General features: G+C 43.5%; 1 protein-coding gene across 8 annotated transcripts in view; it reads left to right on the top strand.

Annotated features, from left to right (window-relative positions):
• Positions 1 to 24,666, top strand: part of Mapkap1 (MAPK associated protein 1) — a 212,026-nt gene that overhangs the window by 150,844 nt on the left and 36,516 nt on the right. For 7 of the 8 annotated variants that reach the window (XM_087899704.1, XM_087899702.1, XM_087899700.1 and 4 more), the window contains 2 exons: positions 3,330 to 3,437; positions 20,580 to 20,720. In XM_087899704.1, coding sequence (XP_087755830.1) covers positions 3,330 to 3,437; positions 20,580 to 20,720 — 249 coding nt within the window. The remainder of the gene's footprint in view (positions 1 to 3,329; positions 3,438 to 20,579; positions 20,721 to 24,666) is intronic. The other variant, XM_087899703.1, reaches the window with a different exon arrangement.

The following is a 24,666-nucleotide window of genomic DNA, read 5'->3' as shown; positions in this document are numbered from 1 at the left end:
CATCACAGTCAGAATGTCAGACGCCATACAGCTCTTGGCCCATGGCTTCCTCAGATAGCCCTCTGAGGTTGATACTATTATCATCCCCATATTACAGATGAAGAAACAGACAGGAGGTTAAATAAGTTGGCAACATCATAAACTAAATGGCTCAGCCAGGACCTGGACCAAGGCAATTGAGCCCAGCCTAAGATGTCTTGCTTTTCACTTGGGTCCAGTATGCTCTCATTACATGAAAGTTATTGATCCTGCCTTTTTTCTAGGAGGGTGTGTGAAGTCTTCCTCTGCAAGATCTCTTTTCCAAGCTCTTGGCAAGAGTTTAGGTCTTAAGTCATGTCTTTCGCAAAACAACCTTACCTTCCCCAAGCCAAGACCTGTCAGCCTTCACCAAGTTCAGAAATGGTTTGCAGCTTAGATTTTCCTTTCTAGAAACAGTAGGGCACTCAGAGCAGACAACAACCCACAGTGGAGTTTACTTTTCACAAACTGAAAGCAATAGGAAGGCTTTTAAAGAAAGATAGGTGTGGGCAAGGTAGCTCGCTGATAAAGGACCCACATGATGGAAGGAGAAAGCCAACTCTTCCATGTTGTCCTCTGACTTTTATATACTAGGCCCATGCTGTAGGAGTCAGCACACATACAGAGTCTTGTAAAGGGGTGTGTGCATGCATGCATGTGTCTGTAGTGTTATTGTTTTTCATGAAAGAAAGGTAGAAAGGTCTTCTGGATAGAAAGATAAGGAAGTCTCCTCTTTATACGAGCCTGTATTGCCATGGACCAGAGCACAGCCATAGCTCAGGGTGTTGGTGAAGTTCATAGGGGCCTACATTAGCACGAACCACAGCACAGCCATAGCTCTGGGTATTGGTAAGCTCATTAAAATAAATTATTTTAGATCATTTTCATTTTGAATTTATATAAACCACAAGTTAAGTGATCCTGAACCAGAATGATCTACAAATCTACAAAAATCTCTACTTATGAGGTGAGCTGTGGCCTCTCTAATTGGCTGGCAGTTTATAGTTTGCAGGAAGAGGAAAGGCTCAAGGCTCAGGAGTGATAAATCCAGAAGGACCTTGGGCCTTACTCCACTCTTGTTACTTCTTCCTTAGTGATCTTGGGGGTTTCTCCATGGGGGTACCGTCTGTGACATGGACTGCTGAGGCTACCTGCAGGATACATGCTGATTCTAATAGAAAAGTCTGAACAAAGAAATTTGAGAGTGTGGTAGGGAGTCGGTTTTAGGACAAGGGGCCCTTAGCTTCCCTTACTTCCCTGGAAGTTGCAGAGACGGGAAATTTTAAAAATTTCCTGAAACTCCCTCTGTGGCAGCCAGACCCTAGTTCCCAGTGGACAGGAAAGGAGGGCAGGCACACAGGCTAGCTGCCAGTCTACAGGGTGATTTAGGATGAAACTGTGTAAATGGACCTGTTTCAATTAAAATTATTGCCTATTAAAGACTCTTCGAAGTTCTGAAGTGTGTGATAATTTCAGTAGTCTCAGAAAAAATGACGTAGTAAGAAATTGGAAAATTCTTAGGTATGTGCAACATTTTAAGTTATAAAAATAGCCTTTATTATGTAGAAATTTGAAAAATACAGGAAAACACAAAGGAAAAATAAAGTCGTGCATAATCCCATTATTACAGTGTAACTACAGTTCACTTTTTAGAAACTGCTTTCTTATCCCTGCACTTTCGTATACATTTTTACAACAATAATTATCCTATAAAAATTGTGCCTTAGGGTTTGTTTTGTAAAATAACATGCTATAAACATGGTTTGTAATATTGAATATCTTAGAATTACTTTTAGTATCTCTGAAATACTCAACAATATTTTATTTAGTAGGCTCTTTGTTATCAAATCTAAGTTGTTCCCAAATTTGAGTGTCATGAAACTATTAGATATTAGTATCTTGGGTTGGGGATTGCTTTTAGGACCTCCATGGGCTCCTGAATCTGCAGGTGCTCAGGCCCCTCTGTCCATGATGTAGTGTTTGCATAGCACATTCTCCCACAAACTCTGACTCTGAAGTCTGTGAAATGCCTGGCACAGTGCAGGCTGGGTACTTGTTCTATGGATGATGAGGAATGATGGGAAATATTAAGTGTGCTGTATACACAACTTTGCCCAAGTGTTTTCAGTCTTCAGTGGTTAAGTCCACACAACATAGATACAGGGGCTGACGGTTATAACTTTGTAACCAGATCCCACTATAAATTTATGGAAATTGATGCATGGCTCTGACATGTTGCTTCTGGGATGTTGGGAATAGAGGCCTAGATTTTTCCCGGAATCCTGCGCTGCCTCTGATGCCATCCTCAGCTCTCTCATACCTCCTTGTATCTGGCCAAACATGAGAGTTTCCTGTGCCTCTCACCTTTCCAATAACCATGAGCAAATTACAGGCACAGTTTCAAATCTGACAGAACAACATGGCTGTTTAGGTTGACAAAGAAATAATGAATAAATGTATAAAATGTTCTGCTGCCTTTTTAGATCTGCCATAACCCTTAGGTATAATGAGATGGGTAGAATCCTTGGTTGTGGAATACTGCACCCATGTCTCTAATGTTTCCACAGATGTCTCAGTTAAAGCATAAACGAAAAAGGAAAAACAGCTGATAGATAGCTTCTACCTTTTCATTACCAAACCCAAGGCCTAGGATCAACTCTGTATATTTTGTGTTTTCACTTCTTTGACTTTTTAGGCTATCATAGAGTTCTCCACATACCTTATTCCTGATTATAATTGATCAGTGTGTTGTGATGATTATTAATAAGTACCTTGGCAACAGGGCCTCGTGTGAAATCGATGATTCCTAAGCCAGTGGGTGTTTTTGTTTGTTTGTTTGTTTGAGACGGGGGTCTCTCTACACAGCCCTAGGTGTCCTGGAGCTTGCTCTATAGACCAGGCTGGCCTCAGACTCACAGAGACCCACCTGCCTCTGCCTCCTGGGTGCTGGACTTAAAGATGTGTGTTACCGTGCCGGCTCTGAGTCTGTTTTATTCACGTCATCTTTGTCTTCATCATACTTGTTGAGGTATAAAGTCCAGAAACAGGTCCAGAGAGGATGATAACATGTTCCATATTAGAGAATCAGGGCAATCTTGTATGCCTCCAGTTCATTCTTCCTCAGACCTCTTACCTAGTGTGGGACGAACTAAGAACAGGGTGAAAAAGGCCAGTTTCTGCCATCTTGGGTAGTTACACCCTTGAGTCAGACATTATTGTTTTCATTTGGCTTTCCCTGATGTGTTAATTTCTGAGTGTTACATTCACCATTTCAGACTTCCTCCCCTCCTCCTGCCCCTTTGATCTTCCAGGCCCTCAGTACCGCCTGGAGAAGCAGAGTGAGCCTAACGTCGCAGTGGACCTGGAGAGCACGCTGGAGAGCCAGAACGCCTGGGAGTTCTGCCTGGTCCGCGAGAACAGTACGTTGACTGCCTCGCTCTGTGCTGCTTCGTCTGTTGCAAACATACTTAGGAGTGATGTGGTTGACCATACTTTCTGGCCTGGCGTCCCTAAGCAGATGAAAAGTGACCACAGCTCTCACTAGAAGTGTGTCCCAAAGCAGAATGATAGATTCTGTGCTATCTGGTAGTCTGCGTCCTGTTTAGCACTTAGTGATTAATATTTTTCTCTTGAACTACGTTTTCCTCATTTTGGAACAACCCTGGAAACAGCTGAGAAACAAAAAGCTCTTTCTCAGGTAAAGGCTCTTTTGTATATACAGCAACTGGCCTTGTCAGTGTCAACTGCTTAACATCATGTTTTAGAAAAATTTAAACACTTGAATATTCTCAGCGAAGGCGTCATAGTGACTCCAAGTGACACATTGAGATCTGGATTTCTTCCCTTCCAGTCTCCAGAGTTTCTGAGTTGGGAAGTTTTGTCACCCTCTGCTCTTTGTTCCCCAAACAGAAGGAGATAACCTGCCCACAGCCACTCATGCTCCAGAGCTGTTTCTTCTGCCTGGAGTGCTCTTCCCATCTTTCTGCTACCTCATCCTCATCCTTGTCTCAGTGTAAATGTCACATCTGCAATGATAGTCCTGTCACCAGACCTGGTTCATCCTCATCTGGGACCCCAGGAGCTATCTCAGAGTATTCTGGTTTTTTCTTCATGGCATGTATTGCTGTTATTGCTGTTATTAATTTTGCCTAGTAACTGGCTAATGTCTACATCCCCCACTGGATTCTGCAAGGGCATATTCCTGACCCATGCTAGTTGTCCCTCATTAGCTCAGCAGACTGCTAAAGACTACACACTACAGAAGCTCAGGAGAGGTAGAGTGAGTGAGTGACTGAGTGACTGAGTGAGTTTGTAAAAGGCCTTTAGTCCTGCTGCTGACTCTTAGCAGATTGGACTGCTGCTCCTTGACCAGAACCCTTGGCTGCCTCTGGGACAGCATGCACACATTTACCAGGAAGGAGAGATGTACCTCTGGGACAGCATGCACACATTTACCAGGAAGGAGAGATGTACCTCTGGGACAGCATGCACACATTTACCAGGAAGGAGAGGTGTACCTCTGGGACAGCATGCACACATTTACCAGGAAGGAGAGATGTACCTCTGGGACAGCATGCACACATTTACCAGGAAGGAGAGATGTACCTCTGAGACAGCATGCACACATTTACCAGGAAGGAGAGGTGTGCTTTTGGCTTTCAGAGCAAATTCTCAGATAAAGGTTGATGGCCTCACCATCTGTAGGTGGTTATAAGAATCCTATGTAAGAACATAGAAAATTAAAAATCAGTAATGCCTAAATGGTCTAAAGACACTTAGATAAGTAATAAATATTCATTAAATGTGTGTTCTCTCAAGAATCTAATATACAAGTATTTTTAGGCAAAATATGAATTTCTCCCTTTATCAAATAAAGCAGGTATTTCAGAAGTATTCCTTCTGGACTGGGCATGGTGGTGTGCAGCTGTTATCAGCACGGAGGAGGCTGAGGCAGGAGAGTCAGGAGTTCAAGGTCATCATCAGCTACTCAAGTTTAAGGCTATCCTAAGATATATAAGGCAATATCTCAACCAAAATAAGCAATGAATAAATCCTCATGGGTAGGGAAGATCTGAGGATGCTGATATACTTAGATGCTGGTGACAACAGTGGAATCCATTAAAGATAATAGCTGGATATATAAGAGGCCTAAGAATTGTTTACACAAGATTTCCACTTTTGGAATCTACCCTAAGAAAAGACCTAAAATACAACAAAGATTTATGTATATTATGGTTTTTACAGTGTTGTTTCTGCCTCCAGCGAGGAAAGTCATAGCTTAAGTTCTATCCCTGTATGGGGATTTATGTAGTTCCTTAGTATACTGACTAATAACAATAAAATTAGCCTAGAAATCAAAAAAGGGAGAGGAAATTGGTATGCATTTGGAAATTGAGAAGTAAGCTTCTGAGCCTGTGAGTGAAAAAAAGAATAATAATAGACAATAGAAAATAGGGGGTACATAGCTTAGTGGTAGAGTGCTTGCCTAGCATGTGTGAAAACTTGGGTTCAATTCCTAGTAGTACACAACAAACGAAACAAGAAAATACTTTGATAGAATAATGAAAATTCTATATATTAAAAGTTGTAGATATGACTACAGCAGCATGTAAGGAAGTGTTGCAGCCTTCCAGTTCCAGTTTATTTATTTATTACAAAAGAAAAGTAATGAACTGAACATTCAGCTATTCAGAAAAAAAAAAGTAGAAAAACAGAGAAGAAAGCCCAAGAGACCAAGAGACAGAGGCAACAAAGATCAGAAATTACTGAGCTAGAAAACTCAGAAACATCAAAAGGACTCATAAAATCAGTAAACCTCTTTTGAAATGGGTTAAAGTCAAGGAAGGAAAATAGCAGAGAAACATAGGTCGTAACAGACAGAAAAAGGAGACTCACAACAGATCCCATAATCATTACCCATATAGCACAGAGGGTCTCTGTGTGCGTGTATGTTTACATATATGTAAGTTCCCTTGCCTGTACAGATGCATGGGAAGCCATCGTCTGCAGTCACTCTCCCTGAACCTGGCGTTCGCTGCTTTAACTATCTGGCCATCAGGGTCCAGGAATCCCTCTGTCTCTGGGCCTTTGAATAGCTGGTACTTTACCCTGTAAGCCATCTCCCCAACCCATACAAGATGACTGTGAAAACCTCCACTGCAAAAAAAAAAAAAAAAAAAAAATGAAAATTGAAAATGTAGATGAAAAGAATGAAGTCCTGGAAAAAAATCAACATCAAAATTGGCACAAGAGAAATGGGAATGTTCTGGTCAATTTTGAAAATTTGAATTAATGATTGAAAACATCCCACAGAGAGAGCCCAAGCATTCATGGTGGGACACTGGGACACTTGAGAATCAAGAGGCCCACTTCCACGTGCTACCCCAGAGAGGTGGCCCTGGAGCTGATGGAAGACATGAGGCAAGCATAACCCTGGTACAACCCCAGTAATGATGACACAAGACAGAAACATTCCACACCAGTCTTAGAGAGATCCTAAAAATCCCAGCAAATTGGTAACATGCCAAGTCCAACATTTGATTAGAAGAATTGCATCTCATTGCCAAGTTGGTGATTTGCTGCAGTAGTGGTAAAAGAAGAAAAAAAATGTAGGTACAGAATTTTATTTATCTTTTTACTTATTATTTCTGCCGTTAAATGTTGTGTTTAGGGGCTAGAGAGATGGCTCAGCAGATAAGATTGCTTGTTACTCATGCTGAGGACCAGGATTTGGTTTCTAACAGTTACATCTGGCACCCCACAACAGACTGTAACTCCAGATTCTGTCCTCTTTGAGCACCTGCACACACTTGTTGGTGTACATATATACACCTGTACACACATGTTCGTGCACACACACACACAATAAGTAAGTAGGTTATATCTGGCAAGTCTGGTGATGAGAGCAGTCACGTTGCTAATGTCAGAGGGAGGAAATGCACTGTGACTCCTACAGCTGCACTCCTTTGATGAAAGCAAAGCTAGCAGTGCAACAGTAGAGAAGGGACAAGTTCAAAATAGCGATCTCTGCTTGATGGAATTCCTTCTCTTGGTTCATGCTTACACATTCTAGAATTTCTAAAAGAAGAAAAGGTAAACATGACATAAAGGCAAACTCTCATGGACAGAGACATATAGTAAACACATCTTAGTGTGACATTTCCTGTGGCCCTCCTGCAATAACTCATATCCCCATGCCACAGGAAGAGCTACACAGCTGTCCCTTGCTGCCCTTCTACCTGATAATTGCTTTCCTTCTCCATTGTTCCTGTCATTCTTTAAGATTCTCTTGAACATACTTGGGCAAGTGATTGACCAGTAGGAACCTCATAGAGGATTCTGTTTCATAGTGTTGGCCTCCCAGTAAGTCACAAATAAGGGAGTGTGCTTACTTATTAGTATCTTGGTGACTTTTTTGGATATGTTCACACTTTAACTTATAAAAACTTTTTTTCTTCTTCTTCAAGAAACCAAAGTGTAGGAATTAAGCTTCACTTCTTCCTTCTTCTCCTCCTAGAGATGACAGGCATCTATCTCTCCAGGGCTGGTCTGTGCACATTCACATGTACATGAGCAGTTGTGTGCACATGCATGCACACATACACATTCACGTTTATGTTCCCTCCTTAAAAAACACAAATGAAGACTTGCTACATTGTTATTTTATCATCATAATGATACACTGTATGTTACTCTATATTGATTCACAAATTCTACATGTAAACTTTGTGTTCCTAAACTGCTGCTATTACTCTATAGCTTATATGATTAAGATTGCTTTTGTTTTTAAGGAAAAGCCCCGGGTTTCTTATGATAAGAAGGAAAAAAAAAAAGGGAGGATTAGTGAATGAAGCTTTGGCATCTAGGCCCTAGCTCATACTCCACAGCTAAGCAAGAACAGTCTTCTCCAACTGTGCCGCCTTTTGAGCCCCAGCACCGCTCTCCCCAAGACTCTGCTGTTCGTTCCAGTTCTGGTGTTGTGAGTCAAAACTGCTTGGAATGAAAGAAACCCCCACCACTGTGTTTACAAATGATAAAAGCAGAAAACAGTCAGAATGCAATGGACTACTGTGACTTAGTTGTATAAAATAGGTGCAAATTATGAAAAGCAATTTATTATTTTCATAGAAAAATGTTTAAAAGACTAACTATAGAGATCCCAACTAAGAACCATATATTGTTGTCTACTGGCCATCTACTAAGAAGTTCACTCAATACAATGTTTCAAAATATTTTTTTTCCACTCCCTCACTGTTTTTGGATTGTTTGGTCAGGCCAGGCTCACTACCCTTCCAAGAGCCATGTTCAAAGGGAGCCAGATGGAGTTTATGCATTACAGCAGGCATTGAAGAATGTGCTGTCCATGCTTGCTGTCCATGACGCGTACTACTCTGAGAGCGCCATCATTTCACTGAAGCTGGGGGCAATTCAGCTGCCTCCATGGTGCTCACAGCAGGAGTCAGTGTGTTCACATATAAGGTTCTTAGGATAGTACCTGGTGCATGATTATCCATCAAGGAGTGTTGGCTTTAACTAGGAAATAATGGTAGCACTGCCTCTGTGGCTGGTAGAGCTTTGGGGCACAGATGTGTTGGTCTGGAACCATGGAGCTATCAGAGCCTTTACCAAGGTGGAGAGAGAGAGAGAGAAGGGAGTGACCTAGAATTGAGGAACAAGAGAAATTACAAGCAGGGTACTTTCTGCTGTCCCAGAATGAGGTTCACTTTATAAGTCACATCATTGGATTGAAAAACCTATAATGTAGATAGCGCCTTTCAGTTTTCCTTCAGAGGCCATGACATTTTTTAAAGCAACCATACCCAACAGTGTGTTAAAGTTGTTTATCGAGGCCTATTGTTACAGGGTCTTGTACTGAAGTCATATTTTCTCCTACAGACACTACTCTCGTGGTGAGAAGACTTTCCCAAAGCTAGCCAGATAGTAGCATAGCACCAAAACCTGAAGTCAACCCTCTGTTTCCAAAGCCCACTCTTAGATAACCTGAAGTTTGGATCATGAGAATGGTTGTGCTGATTGTCCTTGTCCTCTGTGAGAGAGAAGCTTGCACATGAACTGATGTGACAAGTTTCTGCCTAGGGACCGAAGAGCTCACATTTTGTGCCTGGATCTCGGCCTAAATAAGAATGTGACAAGCCAGAGTCCTTGAGCTTTCCAGTTTGGATCTGTGTCTCATAATCTACTGCATCCTTCAGCCAAGTGTCTGCTCAAAGCTGGAGGCAGACCAGACAGAAGCAGTGAGCACATTCCGAGGAGGAGGTAGCAGTAGACTCCCGTTCTTGTTCAAGCTTCCATATCAATCCTGACACCACACTGAGCTTCAGTTTTCTCTTCTGCCAAATGCAGAACCTGGGTGACCTTTCACACTGATCAAATGTGGGTCACCCATCTAGGGCCTTAAAAGAAAGAAACAGCTTCTTCCTTGGCTTTGTGATAGGAACTCTGGAATTCCTCATCATTGGGGCCAAAATGTACCCAAGATTAGCCTGGCTTTAAGGACTGCCTGGAAACTGCCAGGTACTGTCTCTCTTTATCTCTCACTAGGCTACTATCATAATAGTTCAACATGATGCTTAAAGGATTGTCACTAGAACCAGGTAGACCTTAGGTGAAGTACTTGCAGCCCCTGATATTGGGCACATCATGCATAGCACTCCAAGACCCAGTTTCCTGTGGAGGTGGAATCTGCTTGGGACATCTTGTGAAGATGGAGTGAGATAGGAACATAATTGTAACCACCTTTTAGGAAAGTATGATCATGTTTCTTTTATAGAGGAGGAAACTGAGGCTCTCGAGAAGAAAGTGTTTTGCTAATGCTTTATGAATACTAATGAGGAGCCTGGCAAAGAAAAGTGTCTTCTTTCATTAAGTCTACTGCAAAACTGAACCTAGTTCCTTTGCTTCCTTAATAAAGGTACTATGGAGAGAGGCGTCAGGGGCTCAAGTTCAGTGTCTTTCAAAGGAGATGCATAGAATGCTTACAGCCTTCCGTCATTTCAGTTCCTTCCTGAACTTAGCTTCCTTTATTTAAGGTCACACTACAAAGGCTGCATAATTCCCCCAAATAGACTGTGTGGAACAGATGATCTACAGGGCCAGAGAGATCTCATTTAGTTGCTCCTTAAAGACCCAGGAGAGCGCCACACTCCCAGCACTCAGGAGGCAGAGGCAGGTGAATCTATGAGTTTGAGGCCAGCCTGGTCTACAGAGTGATTTCCGGGGTAGCCAGGCTACAGAGAGAAACTCTGTCTCAAAACCCAAAACAAACAAACAAACAAGCAAACAGGAAAGCAACTCTTCAAAGCCTGCTTGGGACCCCTGGCTACCATATCCTGGGTTTAGGGTTCCTCTCCTTCCTCCTCTTGAATTACACTTAGTGGATTTGTCTGCTGCAAGCTAGACTGCAGCCCCTATCACCTTGGACAGTTACCGATGTTAATACCCTGTCTCTCCTTGTCTGCCTAGACCCTACTCTTTCCCCCTGAAGGTGTGTGTACCTCCTGCACCCCTCCCTGATGCCCTCACTCTGCTGCTGAGGAAGCCATGTCTTCACAGTCTCCATGCTTAGACTTGACTTTCCCTCCCGAAAAGAGAAAGATTTCCAAATGGAAGGGAAAAGTGCTGCCCTCTTTGATGTGTTTTTGTGAAGTTTCTTCAGAGCAGGCCCGTTCCTCCTTTGGTTTGTTCTCAGCCAGGCCTGGAGACTCCCTGGTGGTTCCTCTCTGCTCATGGAGGTTTGGCTTTCTTCTGTTACAAATTACTGATCTCACCAGTTTCTGTCGTGTTCAATGAATGAAGGCTTTAAAGCTCTTTTATTAGACCACAGCACTACTTGTCAAATACAAAGGAAAATGTGATCATGCAAATAAACTCTGTTTGCAAGGAGCAGTGACTTGTGACACTCATGGTCCATATTTCAGGCTGAATTATTGCCAAAAGGCAGTTGCTTGTCTGGCCTAGGTAGGTGCTCTGTGAGGGTTCTCTGTCTGATGTTGCACATCAACTTCCTGCAAACTAACAGATTTAAATGCAGGGGAAGTGTTACCACAGAGTTCCTGTATCCGCCTCTTGTTAATGGGCGGGTTGGCCATGTGTATGGGAGGAAAGGTGAGGTGTTTGGCATCACTTTGTCGCTTGAGCAAGTCCTTCTCAGTGAGCTTCATTTTTCATGTGATCCCGCTCTTTGGGGGTGTTGTGAGGTGTCAACCATGAAAGCAAGTAAATGACGCTATATGTTAAAGCTCATAATAAACCACAGTGCACCATCTAAGGGGCCATTAACAAAATGCCCGTGCCTCCGAGCTCTCCCAGTGACAAGCTGCTCAGAGCTTCTGTGACCTTGTCCATGGTAGTCCTCCCAGTAGCCTCTGACACTTCCCACATTCCCTTTGGGCAAAGGAAGAGTGGACCCCAGGAGCTAAGAACTGTGCTGACCTGGATAGGAAACAAACCTGTGCCCTGTCCGCAGGGACTTTTTTAGTAATGAAAGCGCCCATTGTGCTATGTGGGCTGAGAACTTCCACATGAATTGACTTTTTCTTTCCCCTCCTTTCTGAAAAGCCCCCCCCTTCATTTTATCATTAGGTAGTAATTAGTATTCAAGGGAAATTGGTCTTAATATATTAAAATTGGTTAAGTGCATTTAGACCTGTACCACAGCCAATGTCTTATTGGAAAATGTAATTGGGGACTCTGTGTATGTAATTAATTGAATTACAATTAAGAACTTTCATTAAGCGATACACTGGTACATTAGAGCAGTAAGGAAACATGTTTGACGAGCTGCAGACCCTGTCTGGGCTATAAGTGAGGGCACATCGCCTTGCACTCTTCCCAGTTGGCTCCTGGCCTCAGAATGTGCCCTGCTCCCCCAGTCATGGTTTTAGTAATACATCAGATGACATTCCTGCAGTGATTAGATGGGAGGTGGGTTTCTTCCAGCATTGTACTCTATGTCTCTTGATTTGGGACCTCAGTGTTAGTCAGATTTTCTAGTCCTTAGGTATTCTGCCATATAAACTGTCCAGTGTTAGGATCCCTGGGGGGCGGGGGAAGCACATTACTTTTCCTGAGTTCTGAGCAGAAGCAAAGACACAGTGGAGGAAGGAGTGATAGGGATTTTGCCAGCCTAACTTGCAAGTAAACCCATCATGAGACCTGTGTCCAACCCTGCAAATGGTCACACTCTAGCTGTCAAGGATGGTTGTGTTCACTTTGAATGTGTGTTTGTTCACTTGTTCTTTATATGCTGACATTGGATCAACGACAACTACAGGGCTGAAGAGGGAGCCAGCAAAACACTAGTCCCAATATACTGGAGAGGTGAGGGTCAGTGAAAAGCATAGAAAAGACACTGACCCAGTGCGCCCACAGCAGGAGGAGGAGCAGATAAAGGGGCTCAGCAGCACAAGTCTGCCTTTTAGGTACTAAGAGAAGGCTTGGGTTTAAGTGGCCGGGCAAAAGGAACACAGCCTTGGTCAAGGTGTGGCCTGCCTTGACCACCTATCACTTGAGATAGGTCTTTCCTATCTCAGCCTAGTTCTCTCCAGCAAGGTGCTCTGATAAAGAAGCCTTATTCTCCTGTGAATGAGAAGAGAGCATCTGTCCTGTGAGATTTTGCTCTTCTTGTGACTCAGAGTGACTAAAGTAATTCACTTCTCTTCCTTCCATCAAAAATCTGTACAAAGCGAAGGCGGAGATGCCAGGCTAACATGTACTTTTGCTACCTGGTGGGCCCAGGTGAAGTGTAGGTGCTTTTGCTTAGCAAAGATGGCTTTTGAGTGACTGCTTTGAGAAGAATCAGCTTCTTTGAAAAAAGGGGAAAATGAGTTAAAACAACAGGTAAGAGAATGTTCTAAGCTAGATACTGCCCATCTGAAGCCCCAAGACAGAAGTGTGTGGCACTGAGAGGACTACCCTGAACTGGGCATGGGTGCAGGGTGAGCTGAGGCTGGGCAGGCTCCTTCTGTGATCTGTTCTCTCAGAAATTCTACAAACCTGAAGCTGCTTCTTTCTGATCCCCTCATAAAGCAAGATTACCGTGATTTATTGAGGGAGAGCTGACATCTCTACGTGGGAAGTCCTCCAGCCGACTGACTCTGGCTCTAAGAGTTTAATCAATTAAGCACTGTGACAGCAAGGATCCCTACTCAGATTGTAGCATAGCCAATATCCTACTGTGTGATTTTGGTGGCTTTAAAGAGAATACTGCAGAAGGGCCTGTGTGTGTTATAGTATATCACCTATTGATCGTTTTTAGAGGCCAGCAAAAATGACTAGCAGCTGAAGGGAAGTGTTTAATAGAGGGGAAGCTTTGGGCTTATGGGACTTTGGGGACTTAAACGGCTTCTGGGGAAAAAAAGTGATGAATGCAGAGCTCTAAGGAAGAGGTTTTTCCTCCATGACTTACTCAGGCATCCAGTGTTGGGTCTGACTGGGAAGTCCCTGATTTCTTTGTTCCAACGGAGCACTCGATACAGTTATGACCTGTGACATTGTATACCTCCAGCCCACTGAAGGAATGCCTTTACCCAAAACAGCTTATGCAGTGGTTATACTGAGGATTCCATTCCTGACTCCAGCTTTCCTGCTTCACTTTTTTTTTCTCACTTGTTTGGGGAGGTTATCACCTGATCTAAAAAGACTTTGTCCATAATGCTGAACATACAGCATCTGGTATAGTACATACAGTACATGACCAGTAAATGGCAGGCTGAATCCCTGTTCTCAGTGCACCCTCTCTTTTGAAGGGTCTGGATGGTATGGTGAGCATGGTGAGTTCTGTAGACCCAGGTCAACTCAGCTTCTGCTGACCACAAAACTTCTTGGATCAAGACTTACGGTTGCACAGTTCTGCTGGCAGCTTTGGTTGAACATTTACTGAGTGACAAACAGTATGCCATATAGAGTGGAATTTCCGTGCTGGCAGGGTGTGCCTCTCCACGAGACCACAGATACTTATGTGGAATATTCTCAACGAGAGCTTTCCCCAGAGAACTGCAGGTTACAAGAGAGAAACCAAGAACAGTTCTGTTAAACTAGACTTTGAAGCATAAACATTTTGAAAAAGTAAGGATGCCCTGGCCAGATGGTACAATCTGAACAGAGACCAACTTGTCTAAAGCAGGGTGGGTGGGGAGAGAACAGGATAGCGTGGTAGGGCCATAGTTTGTTTTCCCTTCTCCAGTTGGTTCTCTGCACAGCGGTGTTTTTCTGCGTGCCAGAGCTCCCTGCCTTTAGACTCTCTCCTCTCACCTCCTCCCCTTCTCCCTCTCTTCTCTAGCCAAAGGCAAGCACTCGCTCTTTTCTAAAGACTCCCTTACTCTGTGTACTTCCTTGTTTTCTCATCTTTTTTCTCAGAATTCCTACTCCTTTCTCATTATCTGAGAACCCTGCCTCCTCAGTCCCTTCACTGGCCTAATAACATCTACTCTGTGGTGTGTGTTTGTGGGTTGAAACGAACAGGTCGTCAGGGTTGTGTCATGAGAAACTGAAAGGTGAGGATGTGACAGAGGACATTGCCTTCTGATTGGGTTCTAGGGATTTTTACAGGAAATGGAAGTTGCTTTAGCTTACACTAGACTAGGCCTGTTAGTCTTGGTGTGAGACCCACTAAGTCAGAGGGTGAACTTGAAAGTCCTGTGTAGCTTGCTCTGTGGATACAGGGGAAATGCCAGTAGCATACAATGAGTTCATCTGAGCTTTGACTTAATGACTAGTGCCTACTTGTTTGAAAGAAAGCCATGTGCCTCTAAATGTTTCCCTTGGTGCCTATAAAATCACGTGTATAAAACACTCTTTGAAGTGGGGAATTGTAGTTAGCCTTGGTTCTCAGCACTGAGAGCAAACTGTTACTCTTGGAATATGTGTGTAGACATTTTCAGCTGAGCTTGCTGTCAGGGTGCAGCACGTTCACACAGGCCTGATTCCACCTCTGTGTCCCATCATGGTGTCCAAATGGGCACCAAGGACAGGAAGGGCATATTCATCCACAAAGTCAGCAGCTCTCAAACTTTTTGTATTGGAACCCCTTTATACAATTAAAAGTTAGTGAAGTGGGACTGGGGGTGAAACTTGGAAAGATCAGATGTTTAGTTCATTCAGGACCTCGGTTTCAATCCCCAGCACCAAAAAGGAGGGAGGCTGTTTGTCATTGTGTATTATCTTGATGTGAGAACTTTTGTTTCCTGTATAATTTTGGGGAGAACAAGGTGTGTCTATGTAACTTAGGCTGGCCTGTAGCTCTCAATCCTTCTGTTCCAGGCCCCTAAATGAGTGTGTGTATGACCTGGTTAATAAAAATATATTGACAACTACAAAAAAAGTATTGTCTATTTCTAGAAATAGAAACAGAAATTTGTGTTTATTAAGTCATTAGAAAGAGTAGATCAGTTAGCATAAACATTTTTGTGAGAAAATAATCAGATTTTCTCTGAAATTTTAATGAGAAGAGTAACACTGATATACTTTCTCTTCTCCCCACCCCACTCCTATCCCACCCACAGCCCCCAGCTCTGAGGGAGGATGTGCTGTAGCCCAGACCTAAACTTTTGTATTGAGCTTGACCTCCGTGCACTAGGATTTCGGGTGTGTACTTCCATGCCTGGTGTGTACAGTGCTGGGGTGTCCTGGTTTTTGTGTGCCCAGGGCCTTGCACATGCTAGACAAATGTTCTGCCACCTGAGCTGGAGCTCAGTCCTGTTGTATGTTTTTGCACATTTCTGTCTGGCTAATAGAATATTCTAGGTCTTCATATCTGCTTCTGTACTCATTTCGTTACAATACATGTTTGGGTTGTAGTATAGGAAGAAAATTTGTCTTGACACAGATACATTATTGAAACAGAGGAGAGAATTTCCGTACCCTTTTCACATAATTGTTGGTATTAATTTTCATTTATATCAAAATTCAAGTGATAGTTTCCTAAAGGTTAATTGCAACGTGAAATCAGAACTCCTTATTACGACGTGCACTTGTAAGGGAATAAGGGTAAAAGGCAAAAGATGTTTTACTGTTACTATGAAAACAGTATAGGACCTTGGGGCCTGAAAGGAGCTTGGAGGTAAATGTGCCCACCACTGGCCCAGACCTGCACTTTGAGGATCTCTGAGTTTGAGTTCACTGTTCAAGCCACATTTTCTTGTCCTGGGGCCAAGGGAGTGGGCATGCAAATAGATGTAGGAACAGCTTTTAGCACAGCCTGAGAGGAGGGGAAGAATGAAAATGGCAAAGAAACACACAGACTCCAGTGCCTGGTGATCCTATCACACGTGTTGTAAATCTATAGTGAGTGGCCAAAAGCTAGGGTGTTAATGTACATCTAGCTTTATATCCATGGTCTGTCTTCACAGCAGCCACTCTTTCTTCTTTACTGTAGGAACTAGGGTCGTCTTGGCCTTGGTTTCGTTATTGCCTCCTCTGCTTCCCTTTGTGTTTCTCACCCCAGCCTTTTTGGCCTTTCTTCCCCTGAGTCAGGGACCAGACTCCATTTTGTGGACCTCCTGATTTTCTTCCAGGGAATTAGGCTGCTTCCTCTAAGATTCTATGTTGTACCCAGACCTTTCCTAGGTGCACTCTTTCAGAGCCTTACTGTCAGTCCATCTGTGCTCTGGTACTCAAGTCACTACTGAGACCCACCCCAGAGTGTGAGCTGTCAAATTCAGCCTTGAGTTACTGCAACGTGAGCGTTTTGACACAATACATTATGGTAATGCACAGCACATAGAGACATTAACACTCCTGACTTTGACAGAGTATACTGTGAAGTCTTTGAAGGCACCATTATAATTTATCTTGTCACTCATGAGGAGATCTGGTTCAGCTTTAATGTAGATGAACACAGTGTGGCTTTTGTCTTATTTAATTGCTTGTGACCTTTTTAATTGCTAATTTAACAAAATACCAAAGGGTTATATTTCAATTAAATTAATGATTTGGGGAGGGTTTTTGTGTGTTTGTTTTTAAGACATTCTGGTTCTCTCTACTTTTATCTTTGAGAAGATAAAATGTCATCTTGAACAGAAGTAGGGTTTTAATGTGAAGTTGATAGTACAATAATGATTTCCGTATGCAAATGACATAATACCAAGTATCTTGCATGTGTGGTTGGGTTCCATCTTCTCCAAGGTACAGACACGCATTTTTTTGGCCCCTCAAACACACTGCTAAGCCAGTGCTTTGCTTCAGGTAGCTCACCTGAGATAAAGTGCCCACTGCAGGTGCTGTTGATACACTGGGCTTGTCTGCTTGTTCTGTTCTTTGTGTTCTGTAGCTGGGTCCTAAGTTCCTGAGGATCGAGAGCCTTTTCTCCCGGTACTTCTCATACTCTGGATGAATGAGACAGACACATGTACACACAGATAAACCCAACACTCAGTGGCCCTCCTGGGCCCACCTGAAATCTGTCAGTGGGGCTCGGAGCTGCTGTTTCAGCAGTCAGAACATGAGGGAATGCAGGACAGCACCTTCCCTGTTCCCTTGATGCTGTGCCTTCCTGATCTTAACACCCAGTATGCCCCTGTCAGGGCCATGACTTAGAACTCACTCAAGCATCAAGAAACCTAAGTCCTCAATGGGATGTGAATTTACCCTGGCAGAGAGTAGAAGGTCAATGTGTGAAGCATTAGTGTTGAACCAGCTCCAGCTATGAAAGCCTAAAATTAATAGAAGGAAATTGATAAGCCTTGCTAGTTATTCCATAGCTTAAGACCCTGACTAAAATCCTATCGTCTCATCTGCCCATTATTAACATTTCAGCAAAATATAAAGTTTTCATTAATCTCCCACAGTAAAGTTAGTCATGAAAACTGGCACTTGTTTGAGCTTTTAGGACACATTAGCCGGTGTATTTAACAGAATGTGTCCTTCTTCAGCAGCTTCTGCAAGAAACTAAATCAATTTTCAGCCGTATTTATGCACCACTTTATCTAAAAGCATCTGAATTATCATTTACAGCTACAATGCTTTATTAGCAACTGACATTGAAATTGCTCAGTAAAAAAAAATTGTATGTCACATGTAGTAATTTTTAAATTGGTTTTAATCCAACATCATAAAATGTAAAAATCTTAAGTATGGGGTTTTGTTGTTGTTGTTTTATTTTAGTAATTGGCATTTTAACATAATGAGCTATTACTCTTTCCAAATCAAATACCTGCAATGTTTAGAAAATAGCAATTAGTTACAGTTCCAGAAGCTATAGAACTCAGGGCTAAGCTCTATCTAATGTGGTGTTCTCAGTAAAAAAGGCTGAGTTGGACTTTAGTATTTAAGAAATAAAGAATGTTTTCTTTCTAATTTTCATGTATAAAAATCCTAAGATAGAATGAATGCTTTTTGGCAGTTATGTTTCTATTAAGAGGTAGTTTTGACAAAGTAAAAGACTATGCTAAACTTTCCTCCCAGTTTTCATTCTGATGTCACATTTCCGAGGAGACATTGAGGGCCATGATCTGTCCCAGATCACTGGTGCTTCAAAGAATGAAACCAGTCCACAGATGGCTCCTGCCAAGGGCATGTCACTTAGTTTGTCCTGCAGTAGGATACTGGTTAAGTCACTGCCTCACACTGCACTTGCACTAGGCTCCTGCCTTCTGCACACAGCAGGGAGGACTGGCTGCAGGGGTGAACATCGCAATCATTGTGCCTGCCCTCCTGTGACTTACAGTCTGGAGGCAGAGATAGGTAATGACTTGGTGGTCTCTGGCCTGTAGAAGATACAGATGCAGTGTCAGGAGCCATACTAGATTTGAGGGCTTGGAGTCAGGAAAATCTCCCTTCTTGGAGCCTCATTTGACCAGGCTTTTGGGAAGGAATAGGAAGGAGAGTGGAAAGGACAGGGAGCAGGGTGCTCTGAGCATGGAGGATGATGACATGTGCAATATGCTCTAAGATAGGACTGTGTCCAAGGTGTGTCACATCCTTCCCATGGGAACAGCCTAACACAGGGCTGTGTTATTCATATGAAAGACCATAGTGTTTGGAAACAAAACATACAATTGCTAATAACTGAGTTCAGTGTAAAAGGAGAAGAAACAGACTTATTTAAAAAGTCAACCTGTAGGCAAAGAAAAGCATGGAGTTGTCAGGCTGTGAAGATACCCAAAGCTAGTTAGTACTTTTGCTCCCACAAACTCTGTCAGAAGGAATTCTGGACATTTGCGTGTGGTTTGCCTTTATCTAGTGTGGCCTTGGGATATGACTTAACTTCCCATTTGTTTAAGATGGAAAATTCCAGAACCCTCCATGTTGTCATGAGGTTTAACCTGAATAAAGTACTTGACATCATGACTGGCACGGGTAACGCACTGCCCATTATTTAGAAGTTTGGTGTGAGCACACCATTTGCCTGTGCTGTGCTCATAAAGATAAGTAAGAAACTTCCCTAGCCTTTGTGAAACTCCCACATTAGGACAAAGCAGCCACCAAGCTCTTGTAGGACAGGGCTGAGTCTGAGCCCCTCTGGATACCGTTAGTCATTTTATGTATTAGATAAATTTTTATGTTCTATGAATGTCAAAGACAAATTCACAAAGGTAGTCACTCACCTAAGATCACACAGTAAATTAGAGGTAGAGATGGGAGTTGAACCAGGTCTGCTCAGCTCTGATCCAGTATATACCAGCTGTTGTAGATGTGTATCAGAGCCACTAAAACAGATTTCATGGAAGTGGTCAAGTCTGTGCTGGCCTGGGAAAGAGAAATACTTTGTCTGTTCTGAGGTACCTGAAGGAGTAGGCCACGAACAAGACCCAGCAACTGCGCTTCAGAAGTGTACATCCCAGACTCTGGGAACTGGCATTGGTTTGCCTTCGCCTGATGGAACCTTGAACCTAGAAGCAGTCTGCAGCGGTTGGGAGGATCTGAGATAGGTATTGTGAAGACTGGTAAGAGACTGGAAAACTGTTCAGTCGCTTAATAAGCTGGCCTGCTTTCACTGCTGGCTGTGAAAGAGAGGACTTCATTGGAGGGTCCTGGGATCCAGAGAACTCTGTAGAGTACCAGTCTTTGTCACATGGTGTGAGTGAGTGAGCAGACCTCTAGATAAATGAACCAGAAGGTCTTGTGGCCAGATTATAGAGGCAGCCCAGCAGTCCGAAGGCCCATGAGAGGCCCCTGCCTGAGGCAGGGGAAGCTCTCAACCATGGCAAGGGCTGCTAAACAGACAGACAGGTTGGGAATTTGGAAGGGGCAGGGTTCTTCAAGGAGCATGGGTGATGTCCATAATCACCACACTCCCAGATTTTGACCAGCTCTGTGGAGACCACGCTGCCTAAGAGCATGAGCAGGATGCTGCCATTCTTTTCTCCCACTGCCCAGCCAAGGGCCTGCCTTGGAACAGGCAGTGTTTGTGGAATTAACTGTTGAATGATTAATACGTTAGCATTCTCTGTTTACTGGAATGGCATTATTAAGTCATCGCTCAGCCTTTTCTCCTCCAAATTAAATAGCCCGTATTATTTTAATTTATCCCAAAGCATTTTAAGCAGACACCATTTGCCAAGCCTCATGTATCTTTATGTGTTAAACTGTTTTTTCCTCCCTAGGTTCAAGGGCAGACGGAGTTTTTGAGGAGGATTCACAAATTGACATCGCTACAGTACAGGATATGCTTAGCAGTCACCATTACAAGTCATTCAAAGTCAGCATGATTCACAGACTGCGGTTCACAACTGACGTGCAGTTAGGTGAGTGTGTGTGGGATGTAGGGGAAGAAATGGCATGCAACTTTTATGTGGCCTGGATAAGTAAAGAGAATTTGTTTTCTGAGGAAATGTTAAACAATGAAATTTAAAGCATGTTCTTTTCCCATCGGGGGCTCTGTCTTCTTTTTGAAAGAGAACTCACTTGAGACTATCTGCAAACTGACGAACCTGTGGGAAGTTTTGTGACTCCTCTGGTCCTGGTCCTCCTGGGATGCTACAGGAGACTGTCCTTATTCCCCAAGTTCATAGCTTCCATGTTTAGGAAGCTTCTCAGTGATCTCAGAGGTTATATTTGGGTCTCATTAGAAAATCGAATACTTTTTTTCAACAAATGTCTGAGCTTGATTTGTTCTTACTAAGCACTAAATTTCTGCTTTTACTTAATCCTAACAGGAGTAGAAAATTTACTGTAATAGTCAACATGATATTAATACATCGTCAGTGCTGCATTGTCTAGGTGTCCACTGTGTCTGCATTGCTGCTCACTGCTTCCCTTGTACTCTTTACTGCCTAGAAGGTGGCAGTGTTTACTATCCCACTTGATGATGAAGGGCAGAGATAGCCTTATGACCAACTCACACAGGCTGGTGGTAGTGTCATGTGGAACTCAGGTCTGACCAGCTCATATCTTCTGCCCACTAACAAAGATCCCATGCATGGGGAGAGGAGAAGCTGGGAGGGCACCAAGCTCACATAGTAAGGGAGTTGAATTGTTAGCCTGCCATATCTCTCTCCTGTAGGGCTGTCTGCCTATTGCACAAGGGGATAAAGATTGAATCTAATTCTAACATTGCTAAGTTTATATTTTTTATAATAAAATCTCTGATCTTAGCATTAGTCTGAGTCTAGCCTCAAAAAACTCCTGCAATATTCTTTCCCAACTGTATGTGTGTGTGCAGATTCTGCCCACCTGTAGAGCTCAGGTGTCTTCCTTCAGTTGCTCTCTACCTTATCTTTTGAGGACAGGGTCTCTGACTAACCCTGAGCTCACCAATTTGGCTAGACTTGCTGACCAGCAAGTCCCAGGGTCCTGTCTCTGACACCCCAGTACTGGCCTTTCACCTGAGTTCTGGGAATCCAAACTCAAGGCTGTTATCACACCCATTTTACCGAGTCATCTTCCCAGGCCTCTTCTCAGTTTCATTGACAGGAGCTTGCCATACAATGAATGTTCAGCTTCGTGGTTAAGAGATAGGCAGCTAAGCCTCAACTGGCTTAAGGCTGTGGCTCCCTCACTAACTGCCGTGTAACCTTAAACCAGGTTCCCTGTCTCTCTGAGCCTCTGTTCTGCCCTGTTCCAGGAACCTAGCCAGAGCTAAATAGTAAGACCCTATCTCAACAACAAACTTAAGAACATAAAATTGCTGAGTGCTGTATGCACTGGGAGTGTTCGTTTCTGATGTCTCTCATAGAGAGAAAATGCAAAAACTGCCCTGGAAGAAGGCAGGTGTCTAGTGCTGACATGAAAGCATTTTCCCAGCCTGCTCAAGGTCCTCAGTTCAGTGTCTCCCCATCCCCTTCTGCCTGTACTTTGAATGCAGATGGCACCATAGGGAGTGGTACTGTTAGAAAGTGTGGCCTTGTTGGAGAAAGTGTGTGTCACTGGGGGTTGGCTTTGAGGTTTCAGATGCTTGAACTGGGCCCAGTGTCACTCTCTTCTGCTGCCTGCAAAACCAGATGTAGAACTCTCAGCCACCTCTTCAGCACCATGTCTGCTGGTGTGCCACCATGCTTCCCACTATGATGATAATGAAGTAAACCTCAGAAATGTAAGTCAGCCCCAATTAAATGTTTCCTTATAATAATTGCTGTGGTCATTGTGTATCTTCACAGCAATAAAACCCTAAGACAGCCTCCCCCCAAGTGTTCCAGACAGCCTTGTTGGCATGAGTGGTTTCTGGAGGAGCTATATTTTCCTAGAATTCTGCGTCCTTACACTGTGGGCCCTGACCCACATGGGTTTGCATAACTGAATGTGAAGATTTCAGAAGATCTGACCGTAGTGAGAGGTTTCTGTGTATACAACTAAAACTTGATTCAAAAACCATGATGTAATAAATCTGAGGGGTTTGCCATGTTGGATCTTCTGATATCATTACCACCTTGGTTATGAATACTCAACATCTGTACTCTGCAGTATTCTTGTGTCACACCATCTCATACCAACAACACGAGCACCTCAGCTCAGATCTGAGCAGACTATTACATGTTATGAATTGCTGTGTTTGTACTATACATAAATTGTTTTCAGGCTAGAGAGATGGCTCAGTGGTTAAGATCATTCATGCTTTTCTAGGGGACCACACCATGTGACTTGTAGCCATCTTAAATTCAATTCCAGGGGATCAGCATCCTCTGCTAACCTCCACACAGGCTGACATCTGAAGGCCCTGAGATTGAGGCAGCAAGCCCATGTGGAACACTCGAGAGGAGGTCAGTCTCCCACATTTGTATCATGATAAAGTTCTCAACAATGAGTGCTGCGACCACACCTGTCGAGCAGCATGGGAACTGTAGGAAGGCTGGGAACTGTAAGAGGTCACCACCAATGCCTTTGGAAGGACAGACAGACATCTCCACTGGGTCTGGATAGCATTGAACTGCCAGGTGTAGTAGGAGAAGGACCAGGCCTCATCCTGCTGCCCGGCTAGCTTAACCCCCAAAATAACCACACAGAAATTGTATTAATTAAATTACTGCCTGGCCCATTATCTCTAGCCTCTTACATCTTGATTTAACTCTCACTTCTTGATTTAACCCATTTTCATGTGTATTGCCACTTGACTGTGGCTTACCGACCTGAGTCTAACCAGCGTCCGTCTAGGGCAGGAGAAACATGGTGTCTACCTGACTCTGTTCTTCTTCCCAGCATTCAGTTCTGTCTCCCCGCCTACCTAAGCTGCTGCCCTATCAAAAGGCCAAGGCAGTTTCTTTATTCAACCAATGAAAGCAACATAAATACAAAAGGACCTCCTACACCTGCCAGGTACCCAGGATACGCATCTGGGTGCTGTTACTGAATTTGATGTGCTGGCTGTGGTGGTCACTCCTGACAAACCCATTCTCAGCTGTTCCTCTACCCTGTTTTTGTTTTGTTTGTTTGTTTGTTTGTTTTGAGACAGGATCTCTCATTGAATCTGGAGCTTGCCAACTTGGCTATGGTCTCCAGCAATCCAGAAATTCTTTTGTTTCCACCTCCCTAACACTAGGAATACAGCTGTGCACTGCCACACTTAGAGTTTTCACATGAGTTCCAGAGAGTCAAATTTATGCTTGTACAGAAGACAGCAAATGAGCTTCCTCCTCAGCCTCTGGGTCTGCATTTTCTGATGGCTTCTTTTTAGGAAACCCTATCTTTGCTTAACTGCCATCATGACAGGAGTCAAGCAGGATATTCCAGAGGCCCACCTGCTCTGTCTACAGTGTGAGAAGCAGTGCCTGGAATGACCACAGACCCCAGGCCTGCTTCCCATTCTTCTCCAAAGGCAAAAGGACAAATTCACCTGATTCTGACCTGGAGATTCATGCCAAGACAGAAAGGCCGCAAGAGTCTGCTGTGGAGGAGCAGGGTTCTGTAGTCAGTTGTATCCTCCCTCTGTACTGCAGTGGCACCTTCCCTCTTCCACCTTAGTTGTTACCGTGTATAAAGCCAGTGTTATAAAACTTTCCTTCTAGGGTTGTGTGGGAGTATCTGGCCCACAGAAGCTGATTCTAAACAGCTTAGCCTAGCTCTGATGTTTGTCCTTATCTACGTTGCCTTTTGCCACCTCTCCTTGTTGCTCCAAACTGAGTTGCTCAGATATGGAGATGCCTCTCCTAATCTTGTAGCCACAGTAAAGACCTGTGAGATCGAAAAGGGATAAAGCTGGTGTTGCCCATGTCCCTCTCCAGAATGGAGTTCTCTGAATTTAGGCTGGGGAGATCCCAG

The sequence above is a fragment of the Myodes glareolus genome, chromosome 21, assembly GCF_982192425.1.
Source record: "Myodes glareolus chromosome 21, mMyoGla1.1, whole genome shotgun sequence".
In the NCBI taxonomy this organism is placed as follows: Eukaryota; Metazoa; Chordata; class Mammalia; order Rodentia; family Cricetidae; genus Myodes; species Myodes glareolus.
This window is presented reverse-complemented; position numbering and strand designations above follow the sequence as displayed.